Source organism: Manis pentadactyla, chromosome 4 (assembly GCF_030020395.1).
Source record: "Manis pentadactyla isolate mManPen7 chromosome 4, mManPen7.hap1, whole genome shotgun sequence".
Classification (NCBI taxonomy): domain Eukaryota; kingdom Metazoa; phylum Chordata; class Mammalia; order Pholidota; family Manidae; genus Manis; species Manis pentadactyla.
In genome coordinates, this window is record NC_080022.1 from 138,324,317 (window position 1) to 138,342,147 (window position 17,831).

Genomic DNA, 17,831 nt, shown 5'->3' on the forward strand with positions numbered 1-17,831 from the left:
TCCAGGGAGACAACAAAGCCTACAGCCCAGAGAGCAGATGGACAGCCACTGAAAGCTGCAAGGGAAGCCCTCTGGCCAAGGAGAGGGCAGAGGGGGCCTGCAGGCAATGCTCACACCTGCTCACCTGCACGTGTGCACAAATACATGTGCAAACATGCAAACACACTCACACACTCACCCAACTGTCCTCAGGATTCTAACCAGTACACACCCACCTGCCACCCAGCATTTCCCAGTGCAGGGGCCAAGACGCAGAGGGAAGCCAGCAGAGCTCTGGGCTGCTTTCTTTGGGGAAGGGGACCCCTTGAGGCTGTGCCTGCCTTTCTCTCAAGTCCCAGCCACCTCTGCTGTCCCAGTGGGAATCTGCAGGTCAAGGTGGAGGCAAGTGGAAACCACCAACAGCTGTGGACAGACAGAGCCACAGCTGTACAGGAGGCCAGAGACCTCCCTCTCAGCTTCCGTAACATGCAACCAGGGCTCCTAAATAAGCACAACCCCCAACCCCGCAGGCCCCTGCAACACCCAGGGCCCTGCCTCCCTTATCTCTGAGAACAGCAGAGGCTGCCCAAGGGCTGGAGCCATGCCACCTCCGCACATCTACACTGAGAAGGGATATAGGGAAGACAGCAGGGGGAGACAAGGCCTACCTAGGAGCGCCCCTGCAGGGGACAGAGGAGGGACCAGACCCTGTCATTGGGGCGGCCCCCCAGAGCTCTTCATGATGACGAGGAGGAGGGGGAGGCTGTCAGCACTTAAGAGATACTGGTTTGCCAGCAGCAAACTCACAGACTCCAAGCAGGGATTAATGTTACCAAAGGAGGCTGGGTGGGGAGGGAGGGAGAAGGAGATTGAGGGGCATTATGATTGGCACACATAGTGTGGGCAGGGGTCACAGGGAAGACAGCATAGCACAGAGAAGACAAGTAGTGACTCTGCGGCATCTTACTATGCTGATGGACAGTGACTGCAGTGGGGTGTGGGGGGGGATGATAATATGGGTGAATTTGTAGTGACCACAGTGTTTTTCATGTGAAACCCTCCTAAGAGTGTATATCAGTGATATCTTAATAATAAAAAAAAAAAAGGATACTGGTTTGCATTATGGAGGCTTCCATGTTTTACTAGTTTAATCCTCACAACCCTATGAAGCTGGTACCACTACCCCAGTGGACAGACGAGGAAACTGAGGCAGGAGATTAAGCACAGCCTCAGAGTCATAAAACAGGAAAGTGAGCAAGAATGGAATCTCCAAGCACTGTATAAGGGTCCCATGTGGCAGCAGGGGGCACAGGAGTGGGAGAGTGGAGTGTCCCTGTCCCTCCTGCCACCCAGGGCTGGGATGTGATGAACGATGCCCTGGAATCGGGGTCAGACCCGGCTGGTGTCCTCGCAGCCTGACAGCCAAGAGAAGCTGGCCTCCTCCTTGTTAATGCCCAGTGTGGATTTATCATAATTACCCGTAATGAAGAGGCTGTGTGAGGCCCAGTTAATGACTTAATCACCAAGGCGGGCTGTGGCCTGGTCTTGAAGACAGAAGCCAGGGGTCCGTCCAGGGCCTGTGGTTGGCAGGGACACCAAGTGGGACCTCCGAGGTGTCCCAACCTGGCCTCAGAGGCCCAGAGTTCTATTGAGGCCTGCAGTGGCACAGCTGGACCTGACCTTAGGGAGCCACTCACACTCACCTCCCAGCCCCATGGCCCATTCACACTCCGGAGCCACGGCCTCTGCTCCCCTCCCGATGTATCACTCCTCTCTCTCACATAGTCGCCATCACCTGTGGCTCCCACGTGCTCAGGGAAGGACACAGGCTGTTCACCAGGCCACAGAGCTGCAGGTGCAGCTCTGCCAACCCCGCCCTCCAGCCCCACTTCTCTGGACACCACCCTCAACCCCACACTCCAGCCACCCCAAACCACTCATGGGCCTTCAACTGCCTCTTCTACCCTGGCACAACTTTGTTGGCTGTGCTAATTCCTGCCACTCCTTCAAGACTAGTTCAGAAGTCTTCCCTGATTTCTCCATGTTCCACTACCCTCAATAAGTAGGTTGCCCCCCTCCCCTGTCCATCCTGGTTTTAGTACTTGTCACACTAGGATTAGTGAGTTCTACAGGGAAGACACAAAGGAACATGGATATAAGCTCCTTGGACCACTGTGGCTGGTAGCTGAGTGCCGCTAGTTACTGTTCCCTGCTGTGTTCCGGGAACTATGTGAAGCTCTAAAGATGGTTTTTCTAGCCCTGCTACCTATGCTGATATCTATGATTACCACCCGCATTTACACAAGGAGACCAAGGTACAGAGGAGTGGAGCACTTATCACATAGCATGTAAGGTATCAGAGGCAAAACATGAAACCAGTTCTACTGGCAAAAACCAAAGCTTGTTCTTCTGCCACACTGCCTCTGCATGGCTCGCTCCGGTCCCCCAGCCCAGGGCCCCGCACCCGGCCAGCTCACAGTGACTGTGGAGTGGCTGCAGAGACAGATGGGCAAGTGTTCACCTCATCCCCTACCAGAACCCAGATGCCGAACACAGGATAGGAACTGTCACAGTTTAGGTACTGGGCAAGAATGGGTGGGGTTGGAAGGCATTCAGAGGGTAGAACTGCCCCTGGGCCCTTGCACAGTGGGTACCATCCAGCCAAAAGGAGGGCATAGATCTACTTACAGTCACTGTAGGCTCCCTTTCTGGGAGGAAAACCGTATCAAAATGGTCATGATGAAGATGGTACATGTCCATAGCAAATCAAAACACACTTGCTTCCTCCCCAAGGCACATCCTAGCCGGCCAGCTGGACGGACATGCTCCCTTCCCATGACTTAAGGCCCAGCATTTGCCTCTGCCTCCAGGAAGCCTCTCCTGACCTCCTCTATTGCACAGAGCTTGTGGTAAGAAGGAGCAACATTTTCCCACATCCAGATGGGCATCCAGGTCCCTGGGAACCCATGGGCATTCTAGACCCCAAGACACAGGAAGATTCAGATGCCCCACCCTGGCACCCTGAGGCCCAGCCTTGGGTCCAAGGCCTGAGCTCCAAGAAGAAGGTGAGAGAGAAGCTTCCCAGGGATCAGGGCCTCATGCAGGCCATACAGCCCTAGGTCAGGCCCTGCCTGTGCCTTTCTGGGTTATTTTCCTTTCTACAGGCCTCAAAGGGGCTATGACCACAGGCGGGTGAGATACCGCTGGCCACTGGCATGGGAAGCGTGTGTCACAGCAGCTCGGCTGGTCATCTCAGAGTTTCCTTTGGGCTCCAGCCTGGCTTGGGCCCACACACACCCTCCCTTCTTCACCACAGGCTTATTTTTAGCCTCTTTCCTGGAGGCTGAGGTTTGGTGGGTCACAGGATGGGCCTCATGCCCAGGAGCAGCCTCCTACAGCTCAGGCCAACCCATTCTACCAGCCCCATCAACTGGGGTCATGCAAGGTGGGGTCCCACCCCACAGTCAGGTCCCAGCACCCCATGGCCACAGCTCCCAATCCAGGCCTCTCCAGGTAGTCACCCCAAATCCACATCCAGAATTGCCCTGTGCCCCTCCTCCCAGGGTCAAAAGAGCTTTCTGGGACAAGAGCATCTGAATTTTCTCATCCATCCACCCCAGTCACACCCCTTCCAAGCCCCCAAGGGTCTTGCCTCTCCTCTAAAGCCAACTGTCCCTCCCACCTCCCAGGGATCTTGCCTGGGTCAGCCCCTGGCTTGAGCATGTGCTCTCAGCGTCTCCTTCACTTCTGTCTCCTGCACATCAGCCCACTGATGTACTCATCCTAGTGGTGAACAATCCTAACTTGTCCCCTCTGCCAGCTACTTCTCCCTCCCCTCTTCACAGCTGGAATTCTTAAAGGAGTTCTCTCCCCTGCCCACCTCAATGTCCTCACCTCCATCACGCCCCTGAAACCAGTATACCCTGGTGGCCTGACACCACAGACCCTCTGAAACCCTCAATATTCCAGCCACTCAGACTCTAATTTCACCATCTGGTCCCCATTCCCTGAGCACCACCGTGGCACTACCCAGGCCAGATACCCCAGGGTCAGCCATGACACCTCCCTGCCTCCCTCAGCCCTGTGTATGGGCCCCAAGGATTCTTTCTCTCCTCCACCCACCAGACTCTCCCAGGCCAGCCAGCATCTCTCCTGCAGCCTGATCTCACAAGCACTTAGCAATCTGCTAAGTCCTGGGGCTTCAGAGACCACAGGCTAGTTTCTGGACTCAGGAGCTAATACCATAGCCCAGAGGTTGTCAGTTCTGGCTAGGGCTCAGAGTCACCCATGCATTCTTCAAAATCCACTGGCCCAGGTCCCTGGTTCAGTAATACTACTACCAACAACAAGTATTGAGTGCTTACTACATACCAGACACTTTTCTTAGAGTGTTACCCATATTAGCTCATCAAATGTGGCTGCCCAGTAATGCTTAGTGGCTCCCTATTGCCACCCAAATTAAGCCCAGACTACTAGCATTTGAGACCTCCACGATCCAGACTTGCACAATCACCCTGTCCAGAGGCGAGACCCAGGAATCTATTAACACACTGCCCAGGTGATTGGAAACCGCTGGCCTAGCTGGTCTGAAGCCCCTGTGACTCACACATCACACATAGCCTGCAGGTCTCCAAGCCCTGACTGCAGCCATGACATCTTCCAGCGGGGGTGTCTGTCTCCACCTGCTAAGATCCACCTCGTCCAGGGCCCACATCCAAGGTCATATCTACCAGGGTGCCCCCCGCACAACTCCTCCCACTGTGACTCTTGCTGAAGAGGTGCCTGTAACCTTGAGGGCAATCCCAGAGCTGGATGGATTCTGGCCTGACCCACCCCACTGGCTGGTCACAGATAGAGTGATCCCCCATCATGTCTAGTCCCTCAGTAGCCCCCAGATTGGCCCAGACCCCATTCTGCTGATATCATGGAGTCCTCAAAAAGGCCAAGTCATAACAGGAAATCCATAGTGATCTTGGTAGCACAGCTCAGACCAACCTCTGATGAAAGGTTGAAACAACGTGATCCTAGGGCCTCTTCCTGGTTAGTCAGCCAAGGCAGGCCACCTGGTGCTCAGGTTCACTCCACTAAGCACAGTCATCATGGCTCCACATTCACCCTGCCTCTCTCAGAGCAGCAGACAACTTAGCTGAACTCCCAAGGTCACATGCTCCAGAGCCAGACCAGCCGGGTTCAAATCCTGGCTTCTCTACCTCCCCTGCTCTGTGACCTCAGGCAGTTACTTAACCTCTCTGTGTCAATTTCCTCCTCTGTAATATGGCTTAATTTGAAGACCTGCTTTACAAGGTTGTTGTGAGATTTAAATGGGTTAGTCTATTAAAATGCTTAGAACTGTGCCTGGCATGTAGTAGTCAATAAATGTTATACGTGTTATCACAGATCATGGGGCAAGAGCCCCAGCCATGACCAGAGAATGATGGGAACTCCCCACTCAGTGTTCTTTTCTGCAAAATGGGGGAAGACGGCGGGGAAGAGAGGGCCTGGGGATCTGAAGAGATGGACCATGACTGCCATTGGCTGGTCCCCCTCAGAGGGACCCTGGTCTTCCGTGGAGGCCTCATCGCTGCTCCAACACTCGACTGCAGCTCCCACCCCTGTAATTATAGGGCCTGAGGGCCTGGCTCTGCTGACCTGGCTCTGGGTGGCTAAAGCTGGGAGACCACAGTTGGCCCCAGCAGCACCCGCCTCCTCAGCGTAAGGGGACTGGCCAAGACAATCCCTGGGCTAGGGGGCCAGGCTTTCAAGCATACACACTTGTCCCTGCCGCAGAGCTTCCATGGGGTGAGACCTTGCCCCCAGTCCCCAGGAACAAGCCAAGTGACCTTCAGGAGCACCTGAAGTCCCCAGCACTAAGCCTCATGTTACCCATTTAAGAGTGACCCAGGATACCCCTACATCCCTTCTGGGTCCATCCAAAAATCACAAGCACTCTTGTTCTACATATGCCAACCCTTCTACCCCTTGTCACCCCATGATCTGGGTCATTAAGGTCAGGACAGCTCGGTGGTCATCTCTTCAGGGATCATAAGGATAAGGACCCCAGCCCCAGAGCCTCAGGCCCTCAGTCAGGCCCCAATCCCTCCCTGAAGAACCTAGATTCCAAACTTGTACCCCTAAAGGGTACTGTGGCTGGAGTCCATAACACCCCTCCCTCCCTAAGAGCCCTGCCTACAGACCCGGCCAGCCCCAGAGGGCCCTCCCTTCTTCCCACCAAGTCTCCATGCCCAGAGTGGGCAGGACAGGCTGCCTGGCTGCTGTCCCGTGGTTCTAGTCTGTCATTTGGGGCCAGCTTTCCTGGAACCAGACATGGCCTTAGCAATCTGGGGGCTTTGAGCAGACATTCCTTTCCCAGTTCAGCCTCCTGGGCCTTGTTCTGACTCAGGAACTCCTAAGACCACCAAGGGCTGGGACAAGGTGACCACAGCCTTATCATGACCCACAGACCTAGGATGGGGCTGGAGTATGGGAGGAGGACAGTGGGGTGGGGAGATAAGAGACCTCAGGACAGCACAGCTCAAGCCCGCAAGCTGTCAGCCTTGTCCCCAGGTGCTGCTGCAGGGGCAGAGGATGCGAGCAATTCCTGATTCCACCTCTCAGATGGAAAATTGAGACCTGGTAGGTGAATGGGACAGAGGCCGCAGAACCAGGCAAGAGGAAGCATTCCCACCTCATACCAGCAAACCCCAGGAAAGGGGGCTACAACCACCTCCCTCTCAATATCCACACCACTGCCCTCACGTAGGTGCTAGACACAGTGTGTGACCAAGACCCACCACCCGTCCCCAGACACAGCCCTTTACAGTTTACAAAGCCTAATCACTCCTTGCTTCCTGAGACCCCATTTGCCAAATCCATGCTTGACACTGAAGGAACTATGAGGACTTCATGGAACTACTAGGTGGCAGGCAGGAGCCCCTCACCATGGTGGCCAAGAACTGCAGGGGGTGGGAGGGATGTTTGGGGGCTGGGACCCATCCCTGGCAGTATTCTTGCTTGCTTCTTGCTCAGTGTAAATGCTGCTGCCCATGGTTGTAGCTCCACTAGGACTCTCTTCACCAACCTCCCAGCTCCCAGGAGAGGGCCAGGCCCAGAGCAGACCCGCGTTCTGCTTCCCAAGGCCTCACTGCATGACCTGGGGCCAGCCCTTTCACCCCGAGCGTCCTATCTGCAGAAGACCAGGCTGAGCTGCCACAGCGCCCTCCTGAATATAGAGAAGCCATGATGCCCAGTGTGGGGGTGAGGAGGCCCCACTGTCAGGGCTGAGCACTGGGCAGACAGGGACTGCTCTGACGGCTTCCCCAGTTTCCTCTCTGGAGATGCGAGGCCTGTAGCTCACTGTGTGCCCTGGTCAGAACAAAAGGGCAGCACTAGCCCCATGAGAGGAGCCTCAGCCTCATCCAGGGTCGTCCAAACCTACAACACCCCTTCAGCCCAGAAGGATGGGCTTTGGGGTCAGGCAGGGCTGGGTCAACCTGCCTCTGCCACTCAGTCAACAAGGTCCAAGCCCATGCTGGCCCCCCATGCACATTGGAGCCACAGAGATGACCAGGCTCAGCCCCTTGAGGGAGATGGCCACCCTAAACAGGGGTAGGTGCTGTGACAGATATGGGGGATAGTGCAATTGAAAACCAGGAGTTAGGCACCTGGCTCAGCCCAGAGAGTTGGAGAAGACTTCCTGGAAGGAGAGCAGAGGCACCACGGAGACCCATCAGGGGAACTGAGATTGGCTGTTGCAGCAACTGGGAAACAGTCCCTGTTATCCTGAGGGAAGGAGGTGCAGGCAGAGCTGGAGGCCAGCAGATTAGAGTTCCTGAGACCAAGTGCCCCATGTGACCTGTGGAAGCAAGACCCTGACCCCAGCAAGACAGGAACAAAACCCTCTATTGTGGATTCAGGGCTCAGAGAGGGTCAGAATCTGCCTTAGGTCACAGAGCAGGTCTAGCAAAGCCAGAAGCAAGCAGCTCAGCCCAGGAGACATTCAAGGCCCACCAAGGAGCGCCAGCCCCAGAGACTAGGGATCAAGCCAATATCCTCTTTTCCTCCCTCACTCTCATCTCCCTTCTACCCTCTAGATGTCAGTCTCCCACACCCAGGCAGAGACAAAAGTCACTTCCTGGCCCAGGAAGGACACAGAGCTCCTCTCTGAGCAGCTCTGACCTGTGCAGCCTCACTCTGAGACCAGGCCTTAACCCGCAGCCTTCCTGCCCCATTCACAAAATGAGAAACTCAGGTGCAGGCTGGGTCAGTAACTGGCTCTGGGCCCCAGACCAAGGCAGTTGGTGAGTTTCTAGGCACTTCTCTGACAGGTCAACAGCACAGAGAGGTGCTGGCGAACAGGCCAAAAGGTGCCTGAGGAGGAAGCAGCAGCAAGGAAATGGGCAGCTGGCGGTTAGTCATTAGGGCTCTGCATTCCAGGCCAGTCGGCCATTCACCTGGCTGCCGACCTGCCAGACTAACACTCCGGAATGCCACCCTGAGACACCCCGCCCTTAAGTAGTGCTGATGCGGCAGTAGCTTGGGCAGGGCCACCTGAGGGGACAAGGCCACCTGAGGGGGCAGGGCGGGGCAGAGTTGACTGTTCTTATTCACAAGGATAGCCACAGAGCTTGGGTCTTGACATGGCCTCTACCCATCCAGTGACCCCACAAAAGGCCCTCGGCGTCCATTTTCCCACTTGTCAGCACTGGACAGACTCAACCAGTCAGGCAACAAAAGTGCCAAGCACCCCAGTGTGGCAGCCCACTCCTGCACCCAGCTCAGGTGTCTGGGGAAGCCCCCAGTGGCTGCCAGGCCTCTGATCCTGGCTGGGTCCCTGTGCTCAGCTCTCCTTCTGGGTTTGTGTTAGTAAGCCGTTGCCATGGATACCGGTCTCAGCTTCTTTGGCAGAAAAGGACTCCCCTAGGGCAGGGCTCTGCCTCTCCTCACCAGCCCCTGCTCCGCCCAATTTCGAGCACCCAGTCTGCCGCGGGCTGGATCAAAGGGAAGGAAAATAGGCCTCAGGAAAGGACAGGTGCCCCAGAGAAGTTGGAAAAGGCTCTCAGCTCTCAAGTAGTCATTCTCCAACCACGAACAGGGCCCGCACCATCTCTTCTCACTGGGCCTGGAGTTCCAGGAACAGAATGCCGCCACCTACATCCTCAGCTCTGCTTCCATTTTACAGATAGAAGAATGGAGCCTGGGAGCAGAGACAGCACTGGCACCAGGAAGCAGGGCTGGGAAGAGGGGACCTGGGACCCTCACCTGAGGGGCTCCCTCCTTCTCCTGACCTGGCACCCATGTTTGAGCTCAGAATGGAGAGTGGGTAGCTCCCTGGCTGGTAGAGGCCCTGGGAGTAGGAGCCACGTGTCCTAGGGGAGCTTAAAGTGCCTCCCTTAAATTAAGCTGAAATTCATCTGCCCAGAAGGCTTTTGCCTGGCCAGCAGAGTCTCTAAGTTTCCAGGCCGGAAATAGGAGACATGCGTCCACTTCCACCAAGAAAACACTGCAACAAGGGCTTCTAGTCCTGTTCCACCCAACTATGCAACCTTGGACAAGTGCCCACATTCTCTCACTGGATACACAAGGAAGTGGAGGGAAGGCTTTAGAGGTGGTGTCTGGGCCATCTCAATTTCATCCAACTGAAGCAGCACTCAGTCAGAAAAGCAAGAGTAGAAGCCTGGCCCTCCTCACCTGCTTCTGAGGCCTGCTGCCCTCAGGGGGTTCTCATGGAGAGGAGAGGCCATAATTAGCTGGATCACTGGGTGGCACTGGGAATGCTTAGAGCAGAGGCAGAACCTACTGGAGTTCCCAGGATGGAGACAGCCCTGGCAGAGAAGGGAGGGGTTTGTAAAGGCATCCCCAAAAGGACTGTCCAAAACAGTCAAATGAAAAAGGCATAGTGGTTGGGGACAGCTTGAGCAGAGGCATGGAAAAGAAGGCAGCTGACATTGGTGAAGCTCCCCTAGGAGTCTGGCCTTGTCGCAGGTGCTTAGGTGACATTCTCATTTACTCCGCATAACCCAGGAACTGGAGAGGAGGAAATGATCACCCAGAAGGCTCAGGCGACATCTCCAAGGTCACACAGTTGGTCGGTTGAAGAACCTGGACTCAAACTCTGGCATCAAAGATTGTAACCTGCACTGTCCCCTGCAGTGGCCCAGCCACTGTGGCTGTTGAGCCCAGTGTGGCAAGTCCAAATTGACATTGACACATGCTGCAATTGTAAAACACACTGGGTTTCGAATCTTAGTATGAAAAGGAAGGCAAAATATTCCATTAATAGCTCTCATATTGAAATATGTTGGATACATTGAGTAAAATATATGAATTCATTTCACTTATTTCTTTTTACTATTTAATGTGGCTACTAGAAATATTTAAATGATATATGTGGCTTGCATTATATTCCTTTTGGACAGAGCTAATCTGTACCATGAAGATGGAAATACACAGGACAGATTTAAAGGAAGAGAGAAGTAACTACCCCCATTCTTTATGGGAGAGCCAGAGCCAGATTGTGAGCTTCTTAGGGGTCAGGTGGGCATGAACATCAAAGGTGAACAGAACGAGAAGTGAATTGTTTGCATCCCCTCCTCTGTCCTGGCTGGGCCAGCCAGCAACAGGTGAACTCAGGCCTAGGATGACCATTCCCCTGCTCCCCACTCCAGACACATCAGGCCATAGTAGTTGCCATAGGGACAGTAAATCTTCCTAAAAACTGAACTTGGGGGCAGGGGAGTGGGAGCGTCTACCATAAAGAGAGGGAGAGGGCGCCAGGCTTATCCGGAGAGGAAATCTGTGCATGTTGTGTGCTGGGGGTGGGGCAGTGCACGAGCTCCCAGCCTGTCCTGGCCAGAACAGGGAGAGACACACAGCCCAGGCCGGTGTTTGCACAGGGCTTTCCGGACCTTCCTCCCTACCTCCCCACGCCTCTCTAGCCTCTGATCTCTATCCCCCCTTACCAATTCACCACAAATTTTCTATCTTGTTTCCCGTTCTGACATTCTGACTCTGGGACCCAAGTAGGGGTGGGAGCAGATAAGTACCAGGCCTCCCTGATCCCACCGTCTCCCCCTCAGCCCCTGGCAGAGTCAGTTTCCCTAAGAATATTAAGAAGGGTGGTCTAAGGCCGGAAAAAACAATTGGAAAGTGTTACCATGCCAGAAGCAGCACTGTTCATTGCCCAGCTGAGAGTGAGACACCTCTTCCCAGGCAGATACTTGCTGGTAGGTCTCATGCGAGCCTTGTCATATACTTTCCAGGCCATCTGGGACAAGGGGCATGCAGGGGCCTCAGTTCCCCCATCTGTACACCAAAGTCTATTTTGCACTGACTACAGGTCCCCAAAGTTCTCTGACTTCTCCCCACTTTAGGGAGGCACATAAGATCTCAGGCAACATGGCACATACATGACAGGGGTTGGTGCATTTGGATGGTGCTAGGTATTCCTGCTCACCAGTTCAAAGTAAGAGCCTCTTGGGGACAGCCCAGTCTCAAAACTGGTGCCACTGGTACCCACTTCCAACTCCCTGAAGTGGAGAGACAGAAATCCAGAAGGATTTTGAAAGCAGGAGTGGAGGGAGGAGGAAGCTTCTGACCTCCCATTTGAGTTATTCCCTGTCATTTGACACAAACCCTATTGGGCAGAGGAGGATTCCTACAGCTATCTTTTAATTTTGTTTGGTAGTTCGGTATTTTACTAAGCTGTGGCTAGGCAGGTTCTAGGCCAGCATGCCAGGTTTTCAGTCACTGCTCTCCTCCAGCAGGGAGCCCTCACTTATGCCGTCCTGGCCAGAGTCCTTTTCTCTCAAGGCTGCAGCATTCCCACTGAGGGGCAGCTGAATCTAGGGACAGTCCCTACTCACAAACCCCTGAAAACTGGGGGAGAGGAGCCAGCGACCAGAATCCCAGAAACCCATCCATCCCCCAAAAGGCCCAGGGATTAACCAACTCACAAAGGGAGAAAACAGACCTAAACACAAACTGAGACTGGCCCAAGGTCACACTCTAAGCATATGAGGGGCAAATCTGGGACTAGAACCCAGTTATTCTATCGTCCCCCACCCAGACCCAAGACTAGTTACCAGAGATGCTCACAGAGCATGAGGCAGCCCCTCTCCAGCCCCAGTGGCCTGCGCCCTACCCCAGGCCCCAAGCGCCATAGAGTAGGGGGAGGCGTCTTCAGGCCTCTTGCCAGGGCCAGCTGCAAACCGCATCCTGGGTCCCCAGGCGCCGCGGACCCGCCCCGCCCCTCCCACCGCTCCCCGCAGCCCGGAGCCTTTGTCAGCCACGCGCTCACAGGCTCACACACATCCCCGCCGCCCGCGCGCACTCCCTCGGTCTCCCCTGGCGAACACCCGCAAGGGGCACGCGCACTCGCCGCACGCACGCAGGGAGTGGAACCAGCGGAGGAAGGAAGGAACTGACCGGCGACAGACCCACAGACCTCCTGGCCTGGGAGAAGGGGAGGAGAGGCCCCGGCGGGAACCTGAGGCTGGGGCGGGAGGGGCGCGGAAGCGAGAACGGAGAGAGACACAGAGGAGACTCTCGGAGAAGAGGACAACAGATGGGACGTCAAGGGCTGGCGAGGACGCGTGGGATACTCCAGGGCTGGGGACTCCCCCAACCCCGGGCCCGGGGAGGGGTGGGCAGTCCCTGGATTGGACCAGTGGATCATAGGGCATTCCTTGCCCAGTTGTGCCTGAGCAGAGGGCCCTTAGGGACCCCACGTAAGGCTTGGATATAGGGGGCCTTGGGGGGTGGGGGTGGGGAATGGGGTCCTGGTTCTTGGACTGGGTGGGGCACTAGCTCACCTGCTACGGTGTACCTGTCCAGGTAGTTGAGCACGTTGCCCAGGCTGAGGATGGCAGCAGCTGCCCCCCGCCCGCAGCCCAAGCTGGCCGGTTTGGGTTGCTGAGCGCCGGGGCCCTTGGCAGCGGCTACGCAGCTGGGGGTGCTCGGGGTGCTCGGGGGTCCGGACGGGGCCCTCCTCACACTGCCCGACAACGTGTGCACCTCATCGTCTGCGGCCAAGACTCCAGCGGCGCCCGCTCCCCGCGCCCCGCAGCAACCGCCACTGCCAGCCCCTCGCTGCGCCCCCCGGTGCCGGCGCCGCCGCCGCTCCGCGTCCGCCTCCTCCTCCTCCGCGCCGCCCGCCGCCGCCGAGGCGCATTCCAGGCACATCATGCCGGCCGAGATCGGGGCGGCGGGGGGCGCGGGGGACGCGGGGCCCAGCTTGGGCCCACTCAGTGCGTGTTTGCGCCGCGGAGCCGCCGTTGCACCATCCCGGCTGGGCCCTGTCGGCTCCTGTGCTCCGGTGGCTGCTGCGGCTCTGCCGCGGTTCAGCCCGATGCGCCGCGGCCGCAGCGGCAGCTCTGACAGCTGCGGGCCGGCCCCGCCCACCAGGCCGCGCCCAATCAGTTCCAGGCTCGGGCCACAGCCCCGCCCCGCACGTGCTGCCCCGGGGCTGCCGGCGGGGGCGCAGTCACGCTGGAGCCGCGCGGTCGCGGACGCTAGCAAGGACCCAGACGGGTTTGTGGGGAGCTACAGAACCAGGAGCAGAATACGGGGAGCAGGGCTCTCCAGCTCCCACTCTGTGTTCTCCCTCCCTGCTCCCTACCACGAAAGTGGGCTACTCTGGGAGAGCGCTGAGAGCTCCAGCTCAGAGCGGATGTACGTCCTGGAACGAGAGGCTCAGACGGTTAAGTCAGGGGCGCTTGTAGGAGTGCCTGCAGCTGCTCCAACAGCTACTCACCTGCCCTGAGTTAATCAGTTCAGGCAGGGCTTTATAAGGACCGAGAAGCATGACCGGTGGGGAGCTTGGTTCAGAACCCAGGCCTCCACCAGACACAGAAGGCTATGTTGCCCACCTCCCCAGAGAAACCCAGCCCCAGCCCTCAACATCCCCTGTGACCATTCTGTGTGCGCCGAGACCCCAACCCTACCCTATAGACTGTCAAACCCTGGCAAGGAGAACCAGGGCTCCAATTAGGGCCTACCAGAAACAGGGCATTAAGAAGAGGCCTCCCGGACCCCAAGCATCAGACTTCTCCCTGTGCACTAGAGAAGGGACAAAACTCCCTGACGGAAGACAGGAGGCTGGGTCCTAGCCCAGCTCTGCCCTGGCCCCGGACAAGACCCCTAACTCTCTGTAGGTCTCAGTTGTTCTCTCTGGAGATACTAGGGATAATAAGATTGTCTGGAAGTCTGTGAGCAGTCACTCTTCGTGGGGGAGGAGGCAGTCCCGTCTCCCATGAAGAGTGCCTGGGTAGTTACTGTGTTCAGGGCCACAATAACGTTCTCCCCGTCTCAGAGGTGCTATGGTTCTGAGAACCGACCCGACCCTCAAGCCCTCTCCCACTTATGTTTTAAGACTTAAGTTGAAATTAGAATTCTAAACAAAGTGCTGAGGACAAAAGATTAGAAGCAGAGAGAGCCTAGGAAACCAGAATTTTCCCGTGTTTCACGGACAGGTGCCAGGGTCCAGAAATGAAATTATCCTAGTGTGCATATATAGCTCGTCCGTGGGCAGGGTTGGTGCTGACCCGGGGCTCTGATACCAACCACCTGGGCTGGGAGCTCAGTTTCCACGTCAGGCTGTTCTAGACCCCACATCCACGGGCAGGTGCATCTCGTGAAGGTGTTGGCCGCAGTGAGTCACGGCACAGCCAAGGGTGACACAGCATGAGGCGCCGCCCCCACCGTCCCTGAACTTGTCTCCTGTAAGCAGAGTTAATTCCCAGGCTGGTGTTTCTTGGCGCCTTCGAAGTGTATTTTAAATTCTGAGAAGTGACTAAAAATATGCTTCAGTGTGTTGGGCATGAATGATTGTGATGGAAAGGTTAGGAAACAGATTTCATTCTGAAAGTTGCCTCTCTGCCTCTTTCCAGCTTGCTGAGCTCAGGCTTGAAAAGCTGGAGAGGGAGAGTTCTGCTGGGTGGCCTGGGATGACAAGCGGTTAACAGGCAAGGACAGACCTAGGGGCTGCAAGGGGCCAGCCCTGGGCCCCAGCAGGGACCCTCATAACTGTGTGATGGTACCAGCTAGAGGACAGTGTCCAGCTGTGAAGGAGACATGGCCATGGCTCTTAGTCCAGTGCAAGGCTCCCTTCCCACTCCCCCAAATGCCTCATTCTTTCAGCCACAGCCCTGCCCAGAGAGACAGTTTTAGCCCTTGACCAGAAAGTGGAGTGTCCCCTTTCCATGACTCCCTTTCCACCACTGAGCCGGCAAAGGTGGCAGAGGTTTGATCTTTTCAAATTTGGGGGCCTCTGAGCTGCCACCAAGCAAGCCAGCCATTCCCACTGTGTGGGTTTTCCTTGGACTTTAACTCAAAGGCACTCCCTAGAACAAGGTTTGAGTGGGATAAGGGCCCACCTAGGGCAAGGAAATGGGGAAGACAATAAGCCCTTTCTGGCTACACGGCCCTGGGCTAGTCACAGAGGCCTTCTGAGACCCTCTGGCAGTATAATGGAACCATCAGCCATAGGACCTGTAAGGTTCTTATCGCCATCTCACTGATGAAGAAACTGAGACTCTGGGAAGAGAAGTAATCCACCCAAGGTCACATACCTCATAAATGATGGGGCTTGCACTACACCCAGGTATGTCTACCCCCCAATCCAGTGTTTCCTCTACTGCCCACAATACTGCCCTTAGCTTCTCCAGAATAGTTTTCTCATTGGCTTAATGGGAGGCTGAATTCAATGATGGCTTAAAGGACTGCTTCTATCCATTCATTAGGCCTAGACCATAACTTCAAAACAAAGGGGGAACAGGACACCAGTATTCCAAGGCAAGTATGTTTGGGAAATGGTGGGGTGAACACAGAAACAGTCTTCCTTACTGAGGGACTTCTCAGAAACTTAATCTGAGAGTGTACACTGTGAGTCTGCCAGAGGCATAGGCTGCCACGTCCCCATGTCCACAGAAGAACTTGTAAAATAACTAGTACTTTGCAGAACACTGTCTGAGAGACACTGGCTCCCCCTCGGCTGATAACTAGAAGCTCAGTCCACCTCCCCCTGCCCATCCCCCTTACATGTAGTGCCTCTATAGATCACCCTTCCCTTCTCTCTCAGCACACTCCCCACTGGCAGCCTCTCACCATGTTTGGGCTTTCCTCAATCATCCACATGCTCATGACACCCCAACCTCCATCTCTAGATGTGGCCTCATCTCCAAGCCCTAAGTCTGTATGCAGCCTCCGGCACACACACACACACACCCCACCCCAGGTATGTAAGTGCCTCAAACTCAACACAACCAAAACTGAATTCATCATCTTTCTCCTAAACCTGTTCCCACACCAATATCTTTAGCTCTTGACAAATGACACCATCATCCACATTGTCACCAAGCAGAGAACTTCTGGGCCATTTGGGACTCCTTCTTTCCACTCAACTCCCATATTTAGGGCCAGTTCATTTTTACTTCTTAATGTCTCCCAATGTCCCCACTGCTCACTGACAGTTCAAACCTCTCTATGTCTTATTTGGAGATTTTTGAGGATCAACATCATCTGCCCCAATATCCCTCTCCAGCCTTTTCCCTATATTCCTTGCCAGCAATTTTTTTTTAATTTTTTACTTTGGTATCATCAATCCACAACTACAGAAAGAACATTATGTTTACTAGGTTCCCCCTTTCACCAAGTCCCCCCCACATACCCCTTCACAGTCACTGTCCATCTGTGAGTAAGATGCTGTAAAATCACTACTTGTCTTCTCTGTGTTGCACAGCCTTCCCCGTGTCCCCCAAGCACTATACATGCTAATCATAATGCCCCCTTTCTTTTTCCCCACCCTTATCCCTCCCTTCCCACCCATCCTCCCTAGTCCCTTTCCCTTTAGTAACTATTAGTCCATTCTTGGGTTCTGTGATTCTGCTGCTGTTTTGTTCCTTCAGTTTTCCTTTGTTCTTGTACTCCACATATGAGTGAAATCATTTGGTACTTGTCCTTCTCTGCTTCTTGCCAGCAATTTTTTAAATCACATGGATGATGACCCCATCACTACATTGCCCAAAATATTTCCATGGCTCCCCACTGCCTATAGGATTAAAAATGTCTAAGTTCCTGATATCATCTCCAAGACTCTTCATAACCCCTCATGACCCATGCCAATCTCCAGTCTCAGATCATACTGCTCGTCTCTCAAAATTACACTCCACCACACTGAAAATGGAACTACCTTAAGTCAGTCAAGTTATTACACTTCCTGGAGCCTAGAGAAGTGGAGGGAATTGGGAACACATGTCTATAGTCCCTGCTCTTCCCTCAATACAAAAATCCTTGTTCTACTAACACAATGTTTCAGGACCACGGAGAGCGTCACATGGGCAGCCCCCCTCCCCCTGCCCTTCAGTCTCCTCTGCCTGTGCTCTCTACCTACCTCTCTCCTCCTGCCTGTCATTCAGAAACCCAGCACAAACATGATTTCCTCTAGGAAACCCTCCCTGACCCACCTGAAAAATTGTCATTTCCTCTTCTAGGCTACTTGAGTAACCTGTGTATCACTCTGTCACACCAAACTCATTGGTGCTGGTTATGTTTGTACATGAGTCCACCCCACCAACTCACTGCACACCAGACCATGAGCCTCAAGGGCTCATAACCTGTCTGATTCATCTCCACAGTCCAGTACAGAGGAGGTGTTTAGAGAATGTTTGTTGATTGAATGAATAAATGACATTTAGCAGGTGCTCAGGAAGTGTGTGTTGATCTGCATCATGTTTCTGTTGCTACGAGTGACTCAGCAACCAGCCAGATTCCTCTACTGGCCCCTTTGAAAAAGGCATTTTTCTCCTGGATTGACTCCACCCTCCATTGGGTTCCATGTGCCATCTGCCTCCACCCTT

At 54.9% G+C, this 17,831-nt stretch overlaps 1 protein-coding gene across 4 annotated transcripts in view; it reads right to left on the minus strand.

Moving 5' to 3' along the window:
* SPNS2 (SPNS lysolipid transporter 2, sphingosine-1-phosphate) overlaps positions 1–13,345 on the minus strand; it is a 34,610-nt gene extending 21,265 nt beyond the window's left edge. For 2 of the 4 annotated variants that reach the window (XR_008997191.1, XR_005026909.2), the window contains exon 1: positions 12,789–13,299. Coding sequence is in view for 1 of the 4 variants with exons in the window: in XM_036896122.2 (XP_036752017.2) it covers positions 12,789–13,161 (373 nt within the window). In the remaining 3 variants the exon portion in view is untranslated. Of the gene's footprint in view, positions 1–12,788 lie in introns of all 4 variants that reach the window. The other 2 variants (XR_005026908.2, XM_036896122.2) reach the window with 2 other exon arrangements.
* Between the last annotated feature and the right edge of the window lie 4,486 nt (positions 13,346–17,831).